The 20,332-nt window shown below is 38.6% G+C and overlaps 1 protein-coding gene across 1 annotated transcript in view; it reads right to left on the bottom strand.

Annotated features, from left to right (window-relative positions):
- Nucleotides 1–20,332, bottom strand: part of ush2a (Usher syndrome 2A (autosomal recessive, mild)) — a 271,031-nt gene that overhangs the window by 170,968 nt on the left and 79,731 nt on the right. The window contains exons 28-36 of the mRNA XM_059348990.1: nt 16,998–17,104; nt 16,390–16,513; nt 7,773–7,903; nt 3,591–3,717; nt 2,943–3,044; nt 2,511–2,699; nt 1,839–1,969; nt 1,451–1,730; nt 738–962 (exon numbers count right to left, since the gene is read on the bottom strand). Coding sequence (XP_059204973.1) covers nt 738–962; nt 1,451–1,730; nt 1,839–1,969; nt 2,511–2,699; nt 2,943–3,044; nt 3,591–3,717; nt 7,773–7,903; nt 16,390–16,513; nt 16,998–17,104 — 1,416 coding nt within the window. The remainder of the gene's footprint in view (nt 1–737; nt 963–1,450; nt 1,731–1,838; nt 1,970–2,510; nt 2,700–2,942; nt 3,045–3,590; nt 3,718–7,772; nt 7,904–16,389; nt 16,514–16,997; nt 17,105–20,332) is intronic.

Here is a 20,332-nt window from a genome sequence, read left to right on the forward strand (position 1 = left end):
CAGATGACTCATCTTAAAAGAAAGCCAGACCATCATACACTGTTAGTACTTAGTACTGGATGTAAACATCACTGTGGCAGAGCCCTCTCAATCGAAGAACTGGCTGATGGTTAAAGATTATACTTATATTGCGATGTAGATACTTTTGATATGAGAAACCTTGACACCAGGAATCTCCCTTATAAGCTGTACTGATAAATACTAGTCAGGTCGGGCGTTCCCGGTGGCACACCTGGTAGAGCGCGTACCATAGAGGCATTGTCCTCAGCAGGCGGCCCGGGTTCGAATCCGACTCGGAGCCCTTTCCCGCATGTCTTCCCCTCTGTCTCCCCCTTCACTCTGTCCTATCAATAAAGCCCAAAAACGGCCAGAAAAATATCTTAAAAAAAAAAAAAAATACTAGTCAGGTCAATTAATTTAGCCCAATATGACAAATCAGTAAAGCATACAACACCCTCTGTCCTTAGGTCCTCGATTCATTTAAGGACCCTCTTAGCTCTCCAAAAAAAACCCAAAACATGCTTATACATAAACAATTATTTTTTAAATTATTTTTATATGCATGATTGCTGATTGCAAACTGAATTGGGTGCTCCTTTGATTTAATTCTGTTTTTTATTTACTGTTGCAAACAAGACTGGAGTACACAAAAAGTGTTGACAGTGTACCAGAGGTACTCAGGTGAGTGCTGTCTCTGTGTTAGTGTAGTTATATAAATGTACACTGTGCATCATTACCAGTAAAAGGCTGTAGGCTGTAATCTGTGGCTTGTGTCTTCCTCCCACTATATACTAACACCGAATCGTTTCCTCTGCAGTTGTACCGGCTTTCACTGGTGGGACAGCCGTCTAAGTAGACTCTAACAGAACGGCGGGAGGCAACAGAGAGATTAACACTTTGACTGACAGGCAGGTTTGTTTCATCACTTCGTATGGTAAGAGCCCTTATGCAACCTCCAAGACCTGTGGAAGAGGAAAGAAGAGAAAGAGAGTAGAAGGATGAAAGGGGGAGAAAGGGGAGGATAATGTTAGAAGAATGCATATTTCAGAAAATGTTGTGGAATGCATGTCTCCGTTTTACATTTTAAATTGTTTAAATAGGCACTTTCATCCTCCACTTTCATGTTTACAAATTAAATTTCCCATGCATGTTTGTTAAATCTGATACTGTAAACAAATACCATTATAATCACTATGATTCCTGGTTGGTAGACTCAATGCTGCCTTGGCCAGAAAGTAGAGCGGGCAAGTTACTGCTGAATCAATCATGACCTGCAGCTACCTATAGTCTCACTTGTTTAACTCCATAGAGGAAAATCAAAAACACAGAGCCCACAAACAAGCAAAAGCCATGTTAAACCAGTTTAAAAGCGCAACCTGCACCAATCGCAAACAAATGTCTTCTTGGTTGAACAGCTGCCATTTGAAAAGTACTGATACTACATTCTCACCGTGTTTATGACTTTGGCTGTTCAGAGCAGGATGTTTGAGCTCCATGGGCACGCCCCCAACGTATAATGGCGAATCAACCCTCAGCCTCACTGCTCCTCCCACTCCCTTCATCTCCTCTGCCCAGTCGTTTACTGCAGCAGAAATGAGCGAGCCGCGTTTTGCCAATGAAAGCTGTTTCCAATCTCCATCGCAGTAGCTAAGCCCCGCCCACATGCTGAGTTCAGTCACGTGACCTTCAGATGAAAGAATGAAGGAAAGGAGACCACCTTCCAGCTCCACCTTAAAAAAAACACCAATAAACAAATAATAAGTTCTTATCATGTATTTCTAAAGTTCTATTTGAGTATTTTCAGTATTTAAATTATAAAATTTGTCCGTGCTCCTGACCAGCATGTAGTCTTCAGTTTGTGTGTTGTATGTAAAGAACAACAGTGCATTTAGCTGGTCTGTTCTGAAATCCATAGAAATGTCAAAGTCCTGTCCTCCACTGAATATATCTTTGCCCATTTCCAGGTAACCTGTAACAAGGAGGAAATCATCGCCAAAAACTTGTCATTTCATTATGATGCTACGGACTAAAGAAAATAACTTATTTTGCTGTACTTGGTCTTTTTGTATAAATGGTCTGTAACCTTTTTCCAAATATAAAGTTTTGGTTACATTTGAAATGTATGACATACCGGTAATTTATTTCAAACAAAATATTTGATAAGCATTGTTACAAAGTAATAATGGAGGAAATGTTGAGCCTGATCTTTCACACAGACACCAATTAACTTATCATCATCATCATATTTATCAACATGAAACAACAACCTCATTATCACCAACATCAGCAGCAAGCATCTTATTAAGATATACTGTACAGTGCTGCCAGTACATTCGGGACATTTAAAATCCAGCTGTATCTGAGCACAGCTTGTTCATGAAAAAAGAAACACCACACAGCTTTTCTTTAATATCCTATTGCATACCACAGTAATGTGTGCATTGTCCTTGGAAGTAAATTAACAACATAATATCATCGTAACTATTTACATTATCAACAAAATATCCTACCGTGACCCAGGAAATGGGCTCCATCCACAATCTGAATAGGGCATCCCTCCCAGCTTTCATACACTGCCAACTTTTTTGTCGCTGTTGCCCAGTCCAGAGATTTCCATTCTTCTGAGGGGCTGTCTGTCATCTTAAAACTCACATCTCTGAGGCAACCAGAGAAACCCTGTTGCACTAGCTTCGCATCACCTGGTAAAACAAAAAAACAAAAAATGAATTCACTCCTGTGTAACCCAGTGCTGCAGCAACAACCTACCTTTATTGACACAGGTGGTAGAGGCAAGTTTAGCAAAACACCACTTTCTCCTTGAAGAATCAATAAAGTACAGTAAATAAAAAATTAAACAAGCTTCCCATGGCAAAAAAGGCATCAGATCCATTTAAATGACAAATAATAATTGATTTTAAGAGAGTTTGTGATGATGGATTTACCTGAATCCTCTCTTAGCAAAGTAAAGTCTTCAGGCAGTCCTCCAATGAATATCCCTGTGTTCTCACCAATAATGGTGCTACCGCTGAAAGCTGATGCACTTCCTAGTGGTGGTGGAGATAGGATGGTGGTGTTACACATACATTTGTTGGGGCAAAACAAGAGTGTGGAGTCAAGGGATCACAGTTAATATGAAATCAGATCATTTAGGGAGCAACAAGTGATAAGAGTAAAGGGAGGGAAAATAAACAAAGCAAACTAAAAGAGAGAAACGGGGAGCAGAAGGGTGAGACTAAGGGAATGCTCATGCTGTTTTTGTCCAGATTAACCGAGCAAGAAAGAATAGGAACGATATATCTGAACAACTGAAGAACATAAGAGTGCTTTCTGTGTGTGAAGCAGTATTTTCTAATCAGACACAGAGTGGCTGGGATTAACCTGGCTAATACCTCCATGCGGAGCTGGGGGATTTACATATATAGAAACACACAAACACTCACATACATACATACATTTCATTCTCATACTATTTACATCCAAGCAAAGGTGCACATCCTTTCATGTATATACGAGCAAAAATACACTTACACTTACACCCCCACACACAGACAAATGCACACTGTGGTCAGTATGAATATGAGAAGAGTTACCTCTGTATTGATTGTTTACAACGATTGTTCCCACGGCCCCTTGCCTTGTTGCTATGATGCTGTGCCATTGTCCATCATTGTAGCGGCGCCCTGCATCACCCTGTACACTCACAGCCACCGCTGAGCCCTACACACACATCAACACATGGATAGAAAAACCCATAATACTGGTAAGAATTTAAACACATATACATTAATGGTGTTGTGAAAACATCCTCTGACTATAGGGTCTTGTAATTATGTATCTTACGGTAATGGTTAAAGTAAATCTATGACCTCTGGCTCAAAATAGACCACTTTTCAAAGAGCAGTGAAATCGAACATGCTTACTTTGTAACATTTCAAATTATCGCTTCTTTATCCCTCTGTTGTGCGAACAAGGTTAGACATTAAGGATCGATGACACACATCATACACACACTACCCTCAAAAGGACACAAACATGCACATATAATCATCAAAGTGTTGTTACAGGGCTTTTTGCTACCTATTAAGTATGACATCATTGTTGTGATCAGCTTTTAGCAAGTGGGCAAAGAGTAATGTAGTAAAACAAGAGTAACGGGTATGTGCACACTCACACAAACACACAGACAACATATATCCACACACAGTCACACACGCAGTGATGAAGATTTAATGATGAGATCAATAAATGTATGAATGCCAGAGTATATCAGCCTCTGACATCTTTACTACCATTTCTAGACAGCTCTACTTAACAAGACAACATGGGAGGAGTCTCTACTGCTTTCTCTCTGTCTTTTACAAATACACACAAACACACCCTTATCCGAAGTGCTGTCCCTGCTGCTTTCCCACTTTCACTTAGTCTGCTACAGATTATGAAGATATCTATGTGTGTGTTTTTATGTATGTGAATATACACTCGTATGTATTCACATGTATACATGTAAGAGACAGACAGAATGAATAAAATGTCTGTGTTTAAGAATGTCTGTGTGTTTGCGCACTTGTGTGAGGAAAGGCAATTGTTAATGGAGACCCTTCCTAGTTGCCAATGTGGCCAGCCTTGGCAAACTCAGAAGCCTTGGCAAAATTCTCCTCTCGAATCTGGCAGGTGACTGGCATTCATTACAAGTTTAAGTTCAAGAGGCCTCTGCTTTTAATTGATTAAAGACAGGGAAATCATTGAAGTTCATGAATGCTACATTTCTTGTCTGGTAAACCAAAGAAGGAAGTGGACAAAAATATTGAATATTTGTGTGAGTGAGCATCTTCACAAGTACTCATGGGTAAAAAAGCAATCCCTTAAATAATGCAGTTTGCCACCAGGATGCCACAACTATTACCAGTCCTTCCAGGTTTGACTAGAAGCTACTAGTGTCAGCTATGAGAGAGCCAAGATGCATGGCTGGTAGAATAAAATACAATTTCTGTGTCTGCCACTTGTCTGTTTGCCCACAAATGTATTTAACATACAGTGACAGCTAACTAGTGAGTCTGTGATGAAAGCTACATGTGTATTACAGCACTACAGCCTGTGACAGACACTGTAGTCACCAGTAGCTACATACACATCTGTGTAGTGAGACAGCCCTGCATCAATAGAGTGTGTGTGTGTGTTTCGGCATGTGTGCTAAATAGTTTGTAACAATAACTAACTCCGATGTCTTTTCTGTATGACAGGGAATGTTTCTGAGTGTCTCGTGTATTTCAGTGTAGTTTGTGTGTGCGTGTGTGTATTAACTCACATGTGCGCATATTTATGAGCATATCACTTTCCTGTGTCATGCTAAATTACCCCCCTGCACTGGTAATCCCATTAGGCCAGCTCAACAGGCTAATAGGGGGAAGTAATGGGCCCAGCTATATGTATCTAGGGGAACACTAATAAGCCGTGACACCACTCCCACTGTTAATTACCCCAAACTAGTCTAAACAAAGGAATCAACCCAGTTGGAGAAGACACATACGCTCCATTGCACATTGTGCAGTACACATAACCACAGACACACATTAACACTGCAAGTCAACAAGGATCCATTCACTGACATACACTCCTTTGCGCACACAGATACATCCCATGGTTACATTTTGATGAGGGCTTTTTGATAACGAGTACTGGATAGTGATGAGGTAAAGTGTAAGTGTGTGTGTGTGTGTGTGTGTGTGTGTGTGAGGGTGTTTGTTTGAGTGTGTAATTAGTTGGTGGCCTCATGGAAGTATGTGTAATCATCTCCCATCATCACTTTCATCATCTAAGTCGTTGACTCTTTAACCCCTCTACATGTGTCTGTATGGATGGATAAGGGAAGCAGGGCGGTGTATGTGTGTGTGTGTGTGTGTGTGTGTGTGTGTGTGTGTGTGCAAGGGTGCAAAGCTTAATTAGCTTGCAATTGGTATTCACGCGTGGTGACTGCAGGGAATGAGTTAATTGCAGTCCAATTCAAACGTTGACACACTTTCAAAGTTTTTTCCCCTCTCCCTGTCTCCCTGACAGAAACCAATGAGGGGCTACAGATCACATTTATTAGATGAGAGCAAGTGAGAGAAAACGGGCGAGAGACAGAGAGAGAGAGACAGAGAGGGAGAGAGAGGTGGATCTGAATTAAAAAAAAGAGAAAAAAATAGGTGAAGGTGAGCAAGCAAGTAAAGTGGGCAGAATTGAATAATAAAGTATGAGGCAAAAACAAAAGAGGGAATGTAGATGAAAGAGGTGCATGAGACTATAAAACAAAATGGGTTAAATGGCCACTAAGGACAACAGAAAATTTTAAAATATACAGTCCCCTCCAAAACTATTGGAACAGCAAGGTCAATTACTTTATTTTTGCTGTACACTTCATCAAAAGATGAATATGAAACAAGAAATCAGCATTTCAGCTTTTTTCCTCCAGGTATTTACATCGAGATCTGTTACACAACTTAGAAGACAGCACAGTTTGTAACTGAACAACACAAGCAAAATATAGGAACAGATAGACTTAAACTAGATTAAAGTGAATAATACTTAATATTTAGATGCATATCCTTTGCTTGCAATAACTGCATCAAGCCTGCAATTGACCTCACCAAACTTTTCCAGGCTTTCACCGCAGCCTCTTTCAGCTGTTGTTTGTTTTTGGGGTCATTGTCTTGCTGCATAATGGAGGATCTCCAGATCCATTTAATTGCATCTCTCTTTGAAATATAAACTAAATCGGCAGACAAAATGTTTTTGTAGACTTATGAGTTCATTTTGCTGCAGCCATCATATGTTACCTCATCAATGAAGATCAATGAGCCCGTCCCAGAGGAAGCCATACTAGCCCAAGCTATGACATTAAATCTACCGAGTTTCACAGATGAGCTTTTATGTTTGGCATCATGAGCAGATACTTTCTTTCTCCACACATTAGCCTTTCCATAACCCATAAAGGTTATTCTATGTCTCATCAGTCCATAAAAACTTATCCCAGAGTTTTTTAGACTCGTCTCTTTACTTTCTGGCAAATTCCAATCTGGCCTTCCTACTCTTATTGCTAATGACTGGTTTGCATCTCGTAGTACATTTGTTCCTCAAGTGTTCAGCGAATGGTAGATTGTGGCATCTTTACTCCTGCCCTCTGGAGGTTGTTGGTGATGTACCTGACAGTTGTTTTTAGGGTTTTTCTTTACAGCTCAACATTGTTATGTTTCTATCATCAACTGCTGATGTTTTCCTTGGTCTACCGGTTTGACATCTGTTGCTCAGTACACCAGTGGTTTCTTTCTTCTTCAGGACATTCCCAATCGTTGTACTGGCTGTTGGCAATGCTTGTGCAATTGCTCTGATTGATTTTCTATCTTATCTCAGCTTCAAAATGGCTTGCTCACTGCTAATAACAGGTATTACTTTAACGGTAGTCAAGCTTAATGGAGACACTTCTAAATAAGTGGAAGCAGTCCCAAAACAAAAGATGTAAAGGGCAACACCCAAACTTAATCTAAAGAAAAAAGAAAGAAAAAAAATGGAATGTCTATTTTGGTTGATGTTGACATCATACTGACACACCACTTTGTCCAATCAGCCTGTTGGTGGCACACTGGCCTGCCTTTTTTGTTGGTCGCATTACTAAGCAATAATTTATATTATTATGCATGTCAGTCATTTTCCCTCATTTTTGATCATTTTACAAAAAAGTGAGAAAAAAAGAAAAGAAAAAAGAGAGAGAGCAAAAAGCAGAAAAAGTAATGTACCTGTGGGTCAAACAGAAAGTAGGGGCGTCCATTTTTGATCTGAATAGCCAGGAACTCTTCCTGACTTCCTGGAGAGAAGGCACAGAGCAGCAGCCCGTCTGGGGAGCGAGTCTTGAAATTCAACTCAACACCTGATACAGTGTAAGAGAGAGAAAGAGAGAGAGCAAAATATTACTGAAATGTTTTTTCTCAGGAATGTATTTTAAACAGTCTCAATAATGCTAACAACATTATGTCATGTTTTTAATTCATATAAACCACTTAAGCAGCACTTAAACATTTTAAACTTTCTGAAGCTGTTATCAGGGCATAACTCAATAAGGGACTTGGGGTGTCCGAGTGTTACATCTGACCATTTAGACATCACACCTGTTCACCATCTAACCCAAAGCAAGGCAAAATCTCTGAATGAATGGTGTTTATAGGTATAATGTGCAGTATTTTCTGACAAAAAACCCAAAAGAAAACACTGTATAGACTCATACAAAAGTAATCTCTCTAAATCATCATCAGTTATGACCCAGTATCTGCAGAGGCCCTGCCTACTGCCTGTATTTTCTCTTTTCTTCTTGTTTTACAGTGTTCAGGATATCTTTGGGCATGACCAAAGAGCCTTTGGGCCCCACGAGTGTATAAGGCTCAACGAATAACAGCATCCAAGGTGTGCAGCCAGGAATTCCCAGGTCATCAAATATCCTGAGCTGGGGAAGAGGGGCCACTTTAAATGCTGCAACTGACAAAAGTTACATATAATGCCTTTAATTTCCTAGTCACTTTTGTGAAAAAAGTAGTTGTAAAAACTGCTAATTGAGTTTTTACTGTTATCAACACTAAATTAAGAATTAAGAATTCACAGGGCTTGTTCAAATCCATAAGGAGAAGGTGTTTAACACCCAAAAATAGCACTTGCAAAATAACGCTACAGTATAGGGACCTAACCCCTCATCAGAGCTCCTTATTAGGCCAAATTATCACTTCAATTTTTAAGCCAGTTATTTATACAACCCAGTATAACCCAGTTTTAAATTACTCAGATGACGCCCAGGATGCTATTCGCTAATACAATAAATTAAACAATTAAAAGGAATACAACTGAATACTTGAGCAGGTCGTAACCGACTACTGCTTCATTTTAAGAAACTGTCCTGCCTCGTTGTTAATGCACAGTGTGAATCCAAGCTTCAGCAATGTGGGAAACTTGTGGACTTACCTCGAACACAGAGAGAGCGAGAGAGAGAGACAGAGAGAGAGAGAGAGAGACAGAAAGAGAGAGAGAGAGAGAGAGAGAGCGAGAGAGAGAGAGAGAGAGAACACAGAATTCCTCCAGCGTGCTGTCTTGTCATGTTACTATGGATCAGAGATTGGATCTTAATCCGCTACTAGATTCACATAGCGACACAGAGCATGCGATTTTACGTGTGCGTTTCCTCAGCTATGTCTGTCTCTGTAGGGAACAGAAGTGTGGGAAGATCTGAGGAGTTGAATGGAGGCTGTCCAGGGTTCATCAGAAGAAGCCGGTGTTTTCAAAATAATTAGTGTGTGAATTCACTTAACATGAGAGAAGTCAAACAGTTAAATGGCAAGATCAAGATGAATACAGATTATCCATTTGAGAGACCCCAGTTTTCACACTAGTTTAACTGAAAAATGCCTTTTCTGTGTTGTGTATCTATATCTAGATCTATATGTTTTATATGTTATGCTAGCTGTTGGTAACAAAAATACTGTGATTTGCACTTGTCAAGTCATTTCAATCATTTCAATACAATATCTTATGTATCTCAGACTGCTTTTCAATTTGCATGACAGTATGTGTATGCTCACTTACAAAAAATAAATTAAATAAGTTCCCATTTCAAGGGGATCCAAACCAATTTAACAGTCCTAGCAGCAGTTACCTGGGTCAGAAGGACTGATCCAAACTAAAAATACAGATGCCAATTTCAATGTATGCACAACATACATATCAGGGTCCCCATTCGGCATGAATTACATTAGCAAGTTGGACAATGAAATAATGAGCTCTTTTACACAGAGACTGTGCAATATTGGCGTCATGAAGGTCCACTGTTACACTGGCTTTGTTTGTTTTTTACACTGAACCAAACAACCCTATCGTGTGATTTCAGATGGAATGTAAGTGTCTTCTTTTAATGGTCTCATTTTGGCAGTGCACTTATGTATTGATTATTAATAGTGCAGAAAATGAATACCTTTACCGCGGCTAATGTTTCTAAAGAAGTATACAAGACAATAAATGTACAATAACTGTGGAAATAGTACACAGCTAAGGCAAGAAAGATATGTTCTTTACATTGAACTTGCATTCTATACATCAAGCAGGCATCTGTCATTTACATTCATGACCTTGTCACCACAGAGATGAGTGAAGTCATGACAGATACCTGACATTACATTATCCCCCTTTAACCTTCTCTCCTATCTCTCATTCCTTCCTTTCTTTCCTCCCTACGCTTTTAACCTTCCTCCTTTTTTTTGACCTTTTCATTCTGTCTTTCTCCACCTATTGCCTCATCTGAATGTTTTCTCTCCTTGCATCTTCAATTTTCTTTTAACCTCTTTCACAAGCAACTCTGCTCCATCCCATGTATACAATATTCCTATTTGTTACCCTAACTATGGTGTAAACAGTTATCCCTTGTAAAATAGACTTCAGATAACACTGAACTGTGATTTGTGCAAGCTCACATCAAAAAGGTAACAAAAGTACTCTATCATACACACACACACAAATGCAGCAAAACTATTATTCCTTCCTCATCAGCACAGGAGTTCATATACATCCATCCATTATCCTTAACCCCTTATCTGACCTGGGGTCGCTGGGGGTCGGAGCCGATCCCAGCTGACATTGGGCGAGAGGTGGGGTACACCCTGGACAGGTTGCCAGACTACCATTACCACTACCATTTACACACTCAGTCTCATCTACAGGCAATGGGAGTCACCAATTGAACCTAAGCTGCATGTTTTTGGACTGTGGGAGGAAGCCGGAGGACCCAGAGAGAATTCACACTGACGCAGAGAGAACATGCAAACTCCACACAGAAGAGCTACAGGCCAGAGTCGAACCAATACACCACCATGTAGCCCTTCAAAAACATTTATACACTAAAAAAATAAGGCAAAAGGCACCGTAAATGCGATACAGTACATGATGTTTGTGGATTTGGTTAAGGTGGACCCAGTACTCCAGAATGTGAGTTTCCTCATGCCATGCTGTGTTTATAAGGAAACCATTTTGAATAAATTATTCAGGAGGTCCAATCCAAGTCTCACAGTTGGCAAACAGTAGTAATAGTGTTCAGGATAGTTGATAGTTCTTCTGTCCTTATTTGCAATGACAGAAAGGTCAAAGTGACTATTAATGTATGTGTGTATGTGCATGTATACATTATGTGCTGTATTGATCTTGGTTTTTTACAAATAACTGATCATTCTGGATAGTATATGTTGTTATATTAACATCTGGAAGAGATACAGTTAAGGTAACAATAGACAACTGTTGGTGTTGCATATTATGAACAGCTTCTTTGTTTGAGTCAGAGGAACAGAGCATCAACACATTCTTGGCCACTGTGTTTGGTCCAATTGTACAGCATCTAAGTGACACTACTCGTGCTCAGCATTACTTCCTTCAGATTTTCCCACAGGACTTGTGCTACTTCACACTGACAACCACTTTGGAGGCATCAACAGACAAACCTGAGCACACATCCTGACAGGTGTCCCTGTTACACATACAGAGTACATGCAAGCGCGCACACACACTGACACACACAACACTTTCACAGTGCAATCACACAGACACAAACAGGAGCATGCACTTGTTCACCTGTGAGGGCAAAAGCCTCACAGAAACAAACATGGTCAATCTGACACTCAGTATACACAAACTTTTTCAACAACAGGCCTTCACACCTCACAAGTACTGCACATGTTAAAGCAGTTGATACACACGTGATTGTAAACTAGAATTATTGCCTTTGTATGAGGCAGTTGTTTGCCTTTGTCAATCAGATAAGTTGCAGTTTACATCCATGTCTGTCCAGACTAATATGACAGCAGACATTGCTTCAAATATGGATGTTGCTGCAAAGAAGCTACACATTCTAAAATGTGGATGCTTTACACACATCTTCAACCCAGCTGCTCGGAAGATCTATACAATCAACAGTTTTGAAGTGGAAATTTGTGTGAATTTGTATTCACATATTTTGCATATGAATTATTATCTATGTCAAAGTGACCATGACCTTTGAACTTCTGAATCAAATCACTTCTTCCTCCAATCCAAGTGGAAGTTTGTGAAATTCCCTCAAGGTGTTCCTGAGTTATGGCATTCTTGAGACAAATTGTCACATAAAAGTCTCACCCAAAGTAATGAACCACTTTTTTAACCACTGGTCCAATATTTTCCCCAAGTAGAAATTATAATGGCTACTTAATGTAGGTTCACTTTTCATTCATAGAAAAAATAAATAAATAAAAAAGAAGCAAATTCAGTAAACAAGAAAAAAAAGTCATGAGGCTAGCTAGAGGACCATTGTGTCAACATGTGAATTGTGCTGCCCTGCAACTACAAATGACTGTCATCTGAAGAGCATACATGTGTTCACAAAGTGCTCATTGCAATCTGCTCATTTGGTTCTAAAATTTCTTGCAGAAGTGAACATTTTGCCTCAACAATCTGTCCAGTAACTGTGAAGATACATTGCTCTGGTTCGAAGCGATGAGTTAAAATCATCAACCATTTTTAAAATGGCATGTGATGGCTAACTGGACTAGGCTGTTGGTAATCTATAGCGTGGAGTGCAGAATAAAAAGAACACGAAGAGCATGAAAAAGGGATGTTTTCCGAGACCTTTTTTCAATAACCATAACCTGTGTTGTTTCACAGTGCTGTTGTGTCAAAATCTGGAAGTTTCTTTCATGAATGATATATTACTTAATGTACTGTAAAGAACATTTTATGACCTACAAGTACATAAAACCAATTATACTCACACCATCAACTCTAGGGTTGTTAAGTGAGAGAATTATATTGTTTAAATTGAGTCTTTTGTAAATTTTAATTGAGGGCTGTTTTAAATGGAGTTTATTGTTCATAACTGTTCCCATCTCTCTGTGCCTAAGTGAACAAAGAGAAAGAGGATTTATGTTGTATTCCACAACATGTAACATTAACAAGTAGCAATATCCAGCCATTTACACCTTTAAGTATAGTCTTATTTATTAGGTAGTATTGTTTCATGTGTTATTGTATTGTTCCTCTCTCTGTCTCAGTAAACAGTGGAGGTTGTGTGCAATCATCTACACAACATAACCTGAATAACTCCAGTCATGTTAGCTCTGTGCTGGCATTAATCAGAGCCTGGCGTATTAATGAGAGCGCGGCAGCTAGCTAATTACACCCATAGATTCTGCAGCAGCCCATTAAATATACAAATGACAGAATTAAAGAGCCCAGCCTCTTCTGATTAATCTTTAAATGGGGAAAAACTAATGATGTCTGTGCAAACTTTCCCTTCACACATTTCTCCCCCTCTCCTCTCAACGTCAATGCCTGGCAATCAATCATATTAATTAAGGAAAAATAATTTGTATCATTTAACATTTCCCTCTTTCCTGCTCAGTTGCTGCAGTGGTGCTGCAGCAATGTACTGTATTTGACGAGTCTGGAAATTATCCAAATGTATTTGTTCCTGCATTCATTTTTTCTTCTTTTTTTCCTAACCTATGTTTCTGATGTTTCATCGCTCTTCATTTGCTGTGGTTTGTAGAAATACATCTGGATTAGTGAAACTATGAGCAGGCCATCATCGTCTTTTCAATCAGTGCATTTCAGGCTGAAATACTGAAGAATAACAAATGAGGAGAGAGGCTTTTATAATCTGTTTAGAACCAGTATCCTTAATTCAAAGATGAACAAGGAGAGCAGGAAGTCACATTGCAGCTCTTTAGATACGGAAGCATTACAGATAAGATAAATGGACTAACATGCATTTATGGAAACAAGCACTTACAGGGTATTCATATCATAGGATGATTGCATATGGTTATAATTCTGTTTTATCTAAAGTAAGATTCAGTGTGGTAAATATTGACCTCAAGTACCCTAAATTCATTCAGCATTAAGAAGCATCGTTAATCACAAGTGAGCAGACTTATCATTATGGAAATATCCACTTCTATCACAATAATTGTGCATGGAAAAACAACCTATTTGGCCAAAATAATTTTAGTTAAGTGGCCATAAAAGGTCAAGCAAATGGGCAAAGATCATGTGATTTTAGATGGAAAAACACATCTTGATTCTAATTAAGATTTAGCAAACATAATATTGACTCTGCTCGAAAATGTGCCTTTAATTCACATGTTTAGGAAAAATAAATCCTGCAGTAACAACCTGAATAAACAATTTATGAAAACAAAAAAATATTTATATTCCTAAAATGGTGCATAATGTTGATGATGAAAAATGATGATCTGCCATTTACTAAAGAAAGCCCCCCAGGATCTTCTGAAGTAGTAATACCGCTGTTGAAATGAAAAACCCTCATATGTAAAGAAAAGTTTCCTCAAGACTCGACAGAACCTCCTTTCAAGCAATGCATAATCTAAAATGTGTGGCTTTTGCTGAATTAAATATGATGGGGTCTTGCATTATGAAACTGAACAAAAAAGACTGTGCAAAGATTCAACTCATAAAAATTTTAGTTGTCATTGGCGGAGTTACTAGGTTTCCATAAGACATCAACGATTGACGAGTCTCTCCTCTGTGATCAATTGACTCTCGAGGGGGCATTACACTGCATTACATTCATAATCCAATTTGGCTTTGATTTGTTCGCTGTTCCATGCGCTTCGATGGGAATAATTGTCTGTAGATGATGCTATTAGTATTGATGGTTGTAAAAGGGCGATGGTTTGAGGACTGCCGACACATTCATGGTCCAGAATAGATCCGGTCTGAAAGTGATTGTCTGATCCATTACCCTTTATGAAGGAGGAGAGTGGAGGAGATGAGAGTCACCCCTCAATAGCAAAAATCATCATCTATTTGCTGGTAGCATTCTATTTACCTTTAGAGCATGAAAGAGCATAGATGAGAGGAAAAATCGTCATTTGTTGATTTGGGATAAAAACAAAGCATGAGAGAGCAATGAACAACAACTGTGAACCACGAGCAAAGATAAAGAACAAGAGTAAGACAGCTGTTTGGGTTTACTATCAGACCCCAAAAAAGTGTGCAGGACAAACTGGAGGTCAAAAATGTGTTATCATAAGAATAAAAACCTTATATGTGATCTTTATAAATCATCAGCCAGAAAAGGTATGTTGACTACACATGCAATGTTCCAGCCATACCGTTTTTCACATTCATACACATTCAGGCGACTCACATTTATAAGAACACACAAGAGTGTATATAATCTCAGTTTTAATAGCAAACAAAATTGCTATTAATTGTTACGTTTGTGTTGAAATTAGAAGAAATTAAAGATCTGTATGCTCGAAGTAGAATGGTGTTTGCCTCAGTATAAAACAAATATATTAAGAAACTGACTAGTGTGTGCAATGTGAATTTTTGCTGAATGACTGCCTAACAAAATCAATACATACTGAATTACAGAAAAAAATAGTGTAAAAACATGGTTTGTTTTCATCTTTACAGCAAGTCACAAAATCACATAATTTTATTCTAATAAACAGATCACTTAAGGTTATTATTGTGACTTAAACAAATCACTTTTTTAACTTACTTTACAAAAATTGTGTGTGTCTGTGTGCAAGAAAGTATCATGAGGGCAACTAAAATGTCACACTTACTGTACACTCTTTTCAGTACAAACTGTTTGGGCTGGAAGCTCCTAATATGTCAGATGTAAAATGAAAAGTAGACATTGAGGGTGGCTAACATATTAGGTTATTTTAGATAGAACAAGATTATGTGACCAACACAGGGAGCTTTGTTGACTCAATTACTGTATAGCTGATCACGGTCACATAAGGATTACAGATAAAAACTTTTATCTGCACAGTCAGGATTTTGTCACCAGTTTTTAAAAAATGGTTTGCTTACCATTGTGAATTAATTCTTTACATTTTATTACACAGTTTTAACATGGCTTGGAACTGATTTTATCTAGGACCTAAAATTATGTCCACACAGAAAGACTGAGCTGGTGATACAAGGTTTGAGCAGGACAGTGAAGTAATCTCAAGTGGCATCGAAGAGCTTTGCCCGCTCAAATCCCACTGATTAGTATCAGCAGTCATTAATTATGAGCGTCAGACTGGGTGATGTTCTCAGATGAAGCAGAACATGTTTGGCTGTGCAGCTCAACCCTCTAATGATGCTGGTAAACAGAAAGATAATTGTCCTTTAAGATGACTGGGGAAGTCATTCTAAAGGACTGTCACTAGAAGACTGAGAGACCGCAGTGCAATCACTCAACAACACAAAAACATACTACAAACACAGGCATGTATGCATGGGCACATAATCACACATGTACAGTATATAGCAACAGAGTGTTCCTTTTCTGATACAAACACAGAAATCTGCATTTAGCTAGATATACTTTTTTACCTGTGAAGTCAGTGTTGACAGGCAGGGTGTCATTGGGAAACTGGTAGTAGCTATTTCCTGGGAATCTGGTTCCTCTGACAACAGGAGCTTGTGGGTCAGAGAGAGAGACGTCTGTCCTCTCCAACTAAAGAAGGAAGAGAAATATCTTAATATTAATATTATAGCCATTATAACAGTACCTATTACAGCAACTATACACAAATCTTAATTTTGATACAGATGCAACCTGTATTACAACCTCCACTTTCAACCTCTCCTGTCCTTTCCCCTCTGCCCTGTGTAAACTGTTCAGTTGAGGTTTGACAGACACACACAGACACAGGAATTCTGACCTGATGATAAAGACAATAATGAATATCTGTACAAACCTTTGTGTAAATCCATCAGATAGTTTTTGAGATATTACGGTCTGGGTCTGCCCTACCTAAACCCATGCTTCCAGCATGTTAGAATAGTGCTAAATTACATTTCTGTAGAGCTGTCCAGCCCACACATGTACACCGGGAATAGCTTAGAATATCTTCAAAACACACACAAAAACAGGCCTAAAATAATGGCAACTGGCATATACTCAGCGTATGAAAATAGATAGAGAATATACTGCAGACCTGATATAGAGGGTGTGGTCCATTGAGTTGGGCTGGGGGGTCCCAGTCTATCTGAATGGTGGTTTCATTTACTGGATGTAATTGAGGCGGAGACAGTCCTGTTGGAGCTGAGGAGAGAAAAGGAATGTGAGATTGCGTGCCGACTCAATGTAAATAATAACAATAATTCCTAATATTTCAATCAGATTTTAATAACATGTTGTTTTGTAACAATGCTTTGTTTGTTAGATGCATCTAAAATTTGAGCACACAGAAACACATTTATCACAACCAACACAGTCAAATACATTCTAATGTTGTAGTTGTACTCATTCACAAAATAATTTTATGATCTTGATATTTTTTTTCAGTAGAAAAATGTCTTTAGCTCATTTATTTCATACCAACCGTATGTCTAGACTGCACAAAAGTCCAATTCCATTTAATAGAGGGTCAATTTAATTTTCTTCTTTCACTTTAGATGTTAAATTAAATGTCCCTTTGAAACACACTGGCTGCTACTTGAGCCGTAGCTTCAACATGTATCATAAATAAATCAAGTGGAGACTGGCTGATATGGTGAGAGGAGATATATAGGAATGGAGAGAGAAACATAGCGAGTGATGGACTGGTGTAGAGATAGGAAAGATGTGCATGCATTAAGTGTCATTCCATCGTTGTGTTCCTGTGTGTATGTGTGTGTGTTTCAGTAATGGTCTAAATGGTCTGTGGTAGGAGTAAATTAGCTCTCAGTGACACACATGTGGACCATCTTTAGTGTGAGTTCTAATAGAGCTCTTAAAAGGGAAGTGGACAGCTTGTCTTAGGCGGCTCATCTTGGCACATCAAACCATAAATTATTGCCAATCGATAGCTTACCAGTCTATTGAAATTGAGCTATGGTGACATTTAGAACATTGACTGTGCCACACATGCATGCACGCACGCAGGCACACACACATGCACACACACACGCATGCAAACTTTTCTCTCCAGATTATTCCATTTCTCATTCTAAAATGTTGTTAAAGTTATTACGAGTTGTTTTACTTTAACAGTAAAAATCAAAAGTATATGTTTTTCCTACTTAGTTATTTGTGTCTGGGTGTGATCAGTGAAAAGTCACGAACAAACATTGTAGAATGAATGAAGCATAGATGGAGGAGAAGTTAATCATTTTAGCACAGGGCTACCAAGAGCTTTATGATCTGTCCCATGGACAATATTTTAATGTCAGTGTTTTTTTGCCAGTTATCATTGTTCAATGTTATTATTATTAAGTCTTTGCTGGTTAGGGTCGCTTAGCCTTATAGGAGCAACCTGCCTCAGTGCCTGTTAAAGTTGGCACAAAAAGTACACAAGGTGAACACCTGAAAGAGGTGTATACAAATCCAGATTTAGGGTAAAAATCCAAAAATGTTGTTACTGCATGAGGACCAACATATATAAAAATGGGTAGCTCTACTTTGTATTGGTGAGAAAAAAAAATTCTCGATTGACTAATTTTCTTTGCTTATTTAATCATATACAGCATCATTGAGTATACCTGTAGCAATTACTTGGAGCCATAGATTCGAGCTTTTACAACCAGTCTTCTTTCTATCAAACTTACATATCGCAGAAAACACTATACTATATTATATATACTATAAACTTTGACAGACTTCAAAAGACAGAAGTGTGTGTGTGTGTGTGTGTGTGTGTCTTTGTTTGTCAGTGTGTCATATCAGACAGCTTTCCACTCTAGCGACGGATGGGATTTTAATGTGTGTCCTGTATTCTTTGCGTATCGTGGATTCATTTATTGTATCTGTTTGTAAATTCACTGAAATGTACTTAACACTATGACACGTTCAGTTTGACGAAAGCCACTTGCCTTATCATGCGAGTGCTCAAACACTAACGTACACCCACACACAAGGTTAACAGTCCACCAGAAAGGTTAATTTTAGCTGCCGACATGGTAATGAAGCAGCTAAATCATGGGCCAGCTCCCAGGAGCAATTGTGCATGTGTGTGTGTTTTCTGTTTTTACAGCGACTGACATGTCTTAACAGGCTCTTAGCGTACAGTTACACCACGCACACAAGCACACCACTTATTGACATCGCGATCCCTTGCCATGCATATTTCTCTCCTCAAGAAGGGCCTCAGGCCAATTATGCGTAAATCAATAAAGTTCCTGTTCTGTTGAGTGGTGTTACAGTGTGAGTGTGTATGTGTGTATGTCTCTCTGTGTGTATGTCTTGTAGAACAAGCCTTTATGGATGTAGGATACATAAAACATCACCATCAGCCCCTGATTAGCCACTCACTTTACGTCTTGATCGATAACTTTGTGGAAAGACACACACATTGAAACAATTGCAAATGCATCCACACACATGGACAGAGAGCTCTTTCCTTGTGTCGTTACGTCTGTCTTAGTGTGCACGCTAATGTTCAGTCATGTGCTTTGGTGTAACTCCAGTGGTTTCGCAGATGCTGTCTGCTCACTAACAGCAGATGGTAGCTGGCTCTAATGGCCCAGCCTTATGTGTGGTAGATTTATCAGTGCATCAGTACCACGCTCAAGTACACCCTACCAGGAGGACCACTTAATGTGATGATCCTTTCCTCCAAAAACAGTTCAATTCAAAACTCACAATGTTCATTTCTGTAAAATATAACTTCAAGACAAATCATAGAAGTTTTTCTTCAGATTTCTTTTCTAAAAACAGGGGCCAAAGGCTACAATTTGTTTGGAGAATTTCAGCGATGTGGTTTTTACTACAATAATATAGATTCATTTACAAGAAATCATGATGTATCATAAGTGATTGTGAAGCAAGAATAAATCCAGAAAAACTCAGAAAAAAACATTATAGAAGGCAGCAGCTTTTCAGAAATTTCCATCGTCTCATGATTATAGTTCAACTGTTGATAGGTTACAGAGGGAAAAATGTTTTGGTGCACTAAGGAGGTATGCGCCTACTGATAGCTTGGATTATGCTATTTAAAAATATTTAATATTTTGAATAACAATAACTCTAATATTATAACTCTATGGTTTTTATATGCTGTACAAAGCTGCAACCTAAGTTTACCACCCAATGGAGTACATGCTATACAAACATTGAGATAAATAAATAAAAAACACATTAAAAAACGGCATATGCCATTATCATTTCTTATAGTTGAAACAAGGGACATCTTTGGCATTGGATGAAACAAAATGGTGGCAACAGATGTGGCTGTTAAAAATACATTCAAAAAGTCAACTGGGTACAATAAGCCATATTGTATTGTACTGTATTACAGTCAAGAGAAGTCTTTGGAATCACTTGAAATAAACATTGTCTCTGTGTCAACAGATG

The sequence above is a fragment of the Centropristis striata genome, chromosome 2 (genome assembly GCF_030273125.1).
Source record: "Centropristis striata isolate RG_2023a ecotype Rhode Island chromosome 2, C.striata_1.0, whole genome shotgun sequence".
Taxonomy (NCBI): Eukaryota; Metazoa; Chordata; class Actinopteri; order Perciformes; family Serranidae; genus Centropristis; species Centropristis striata.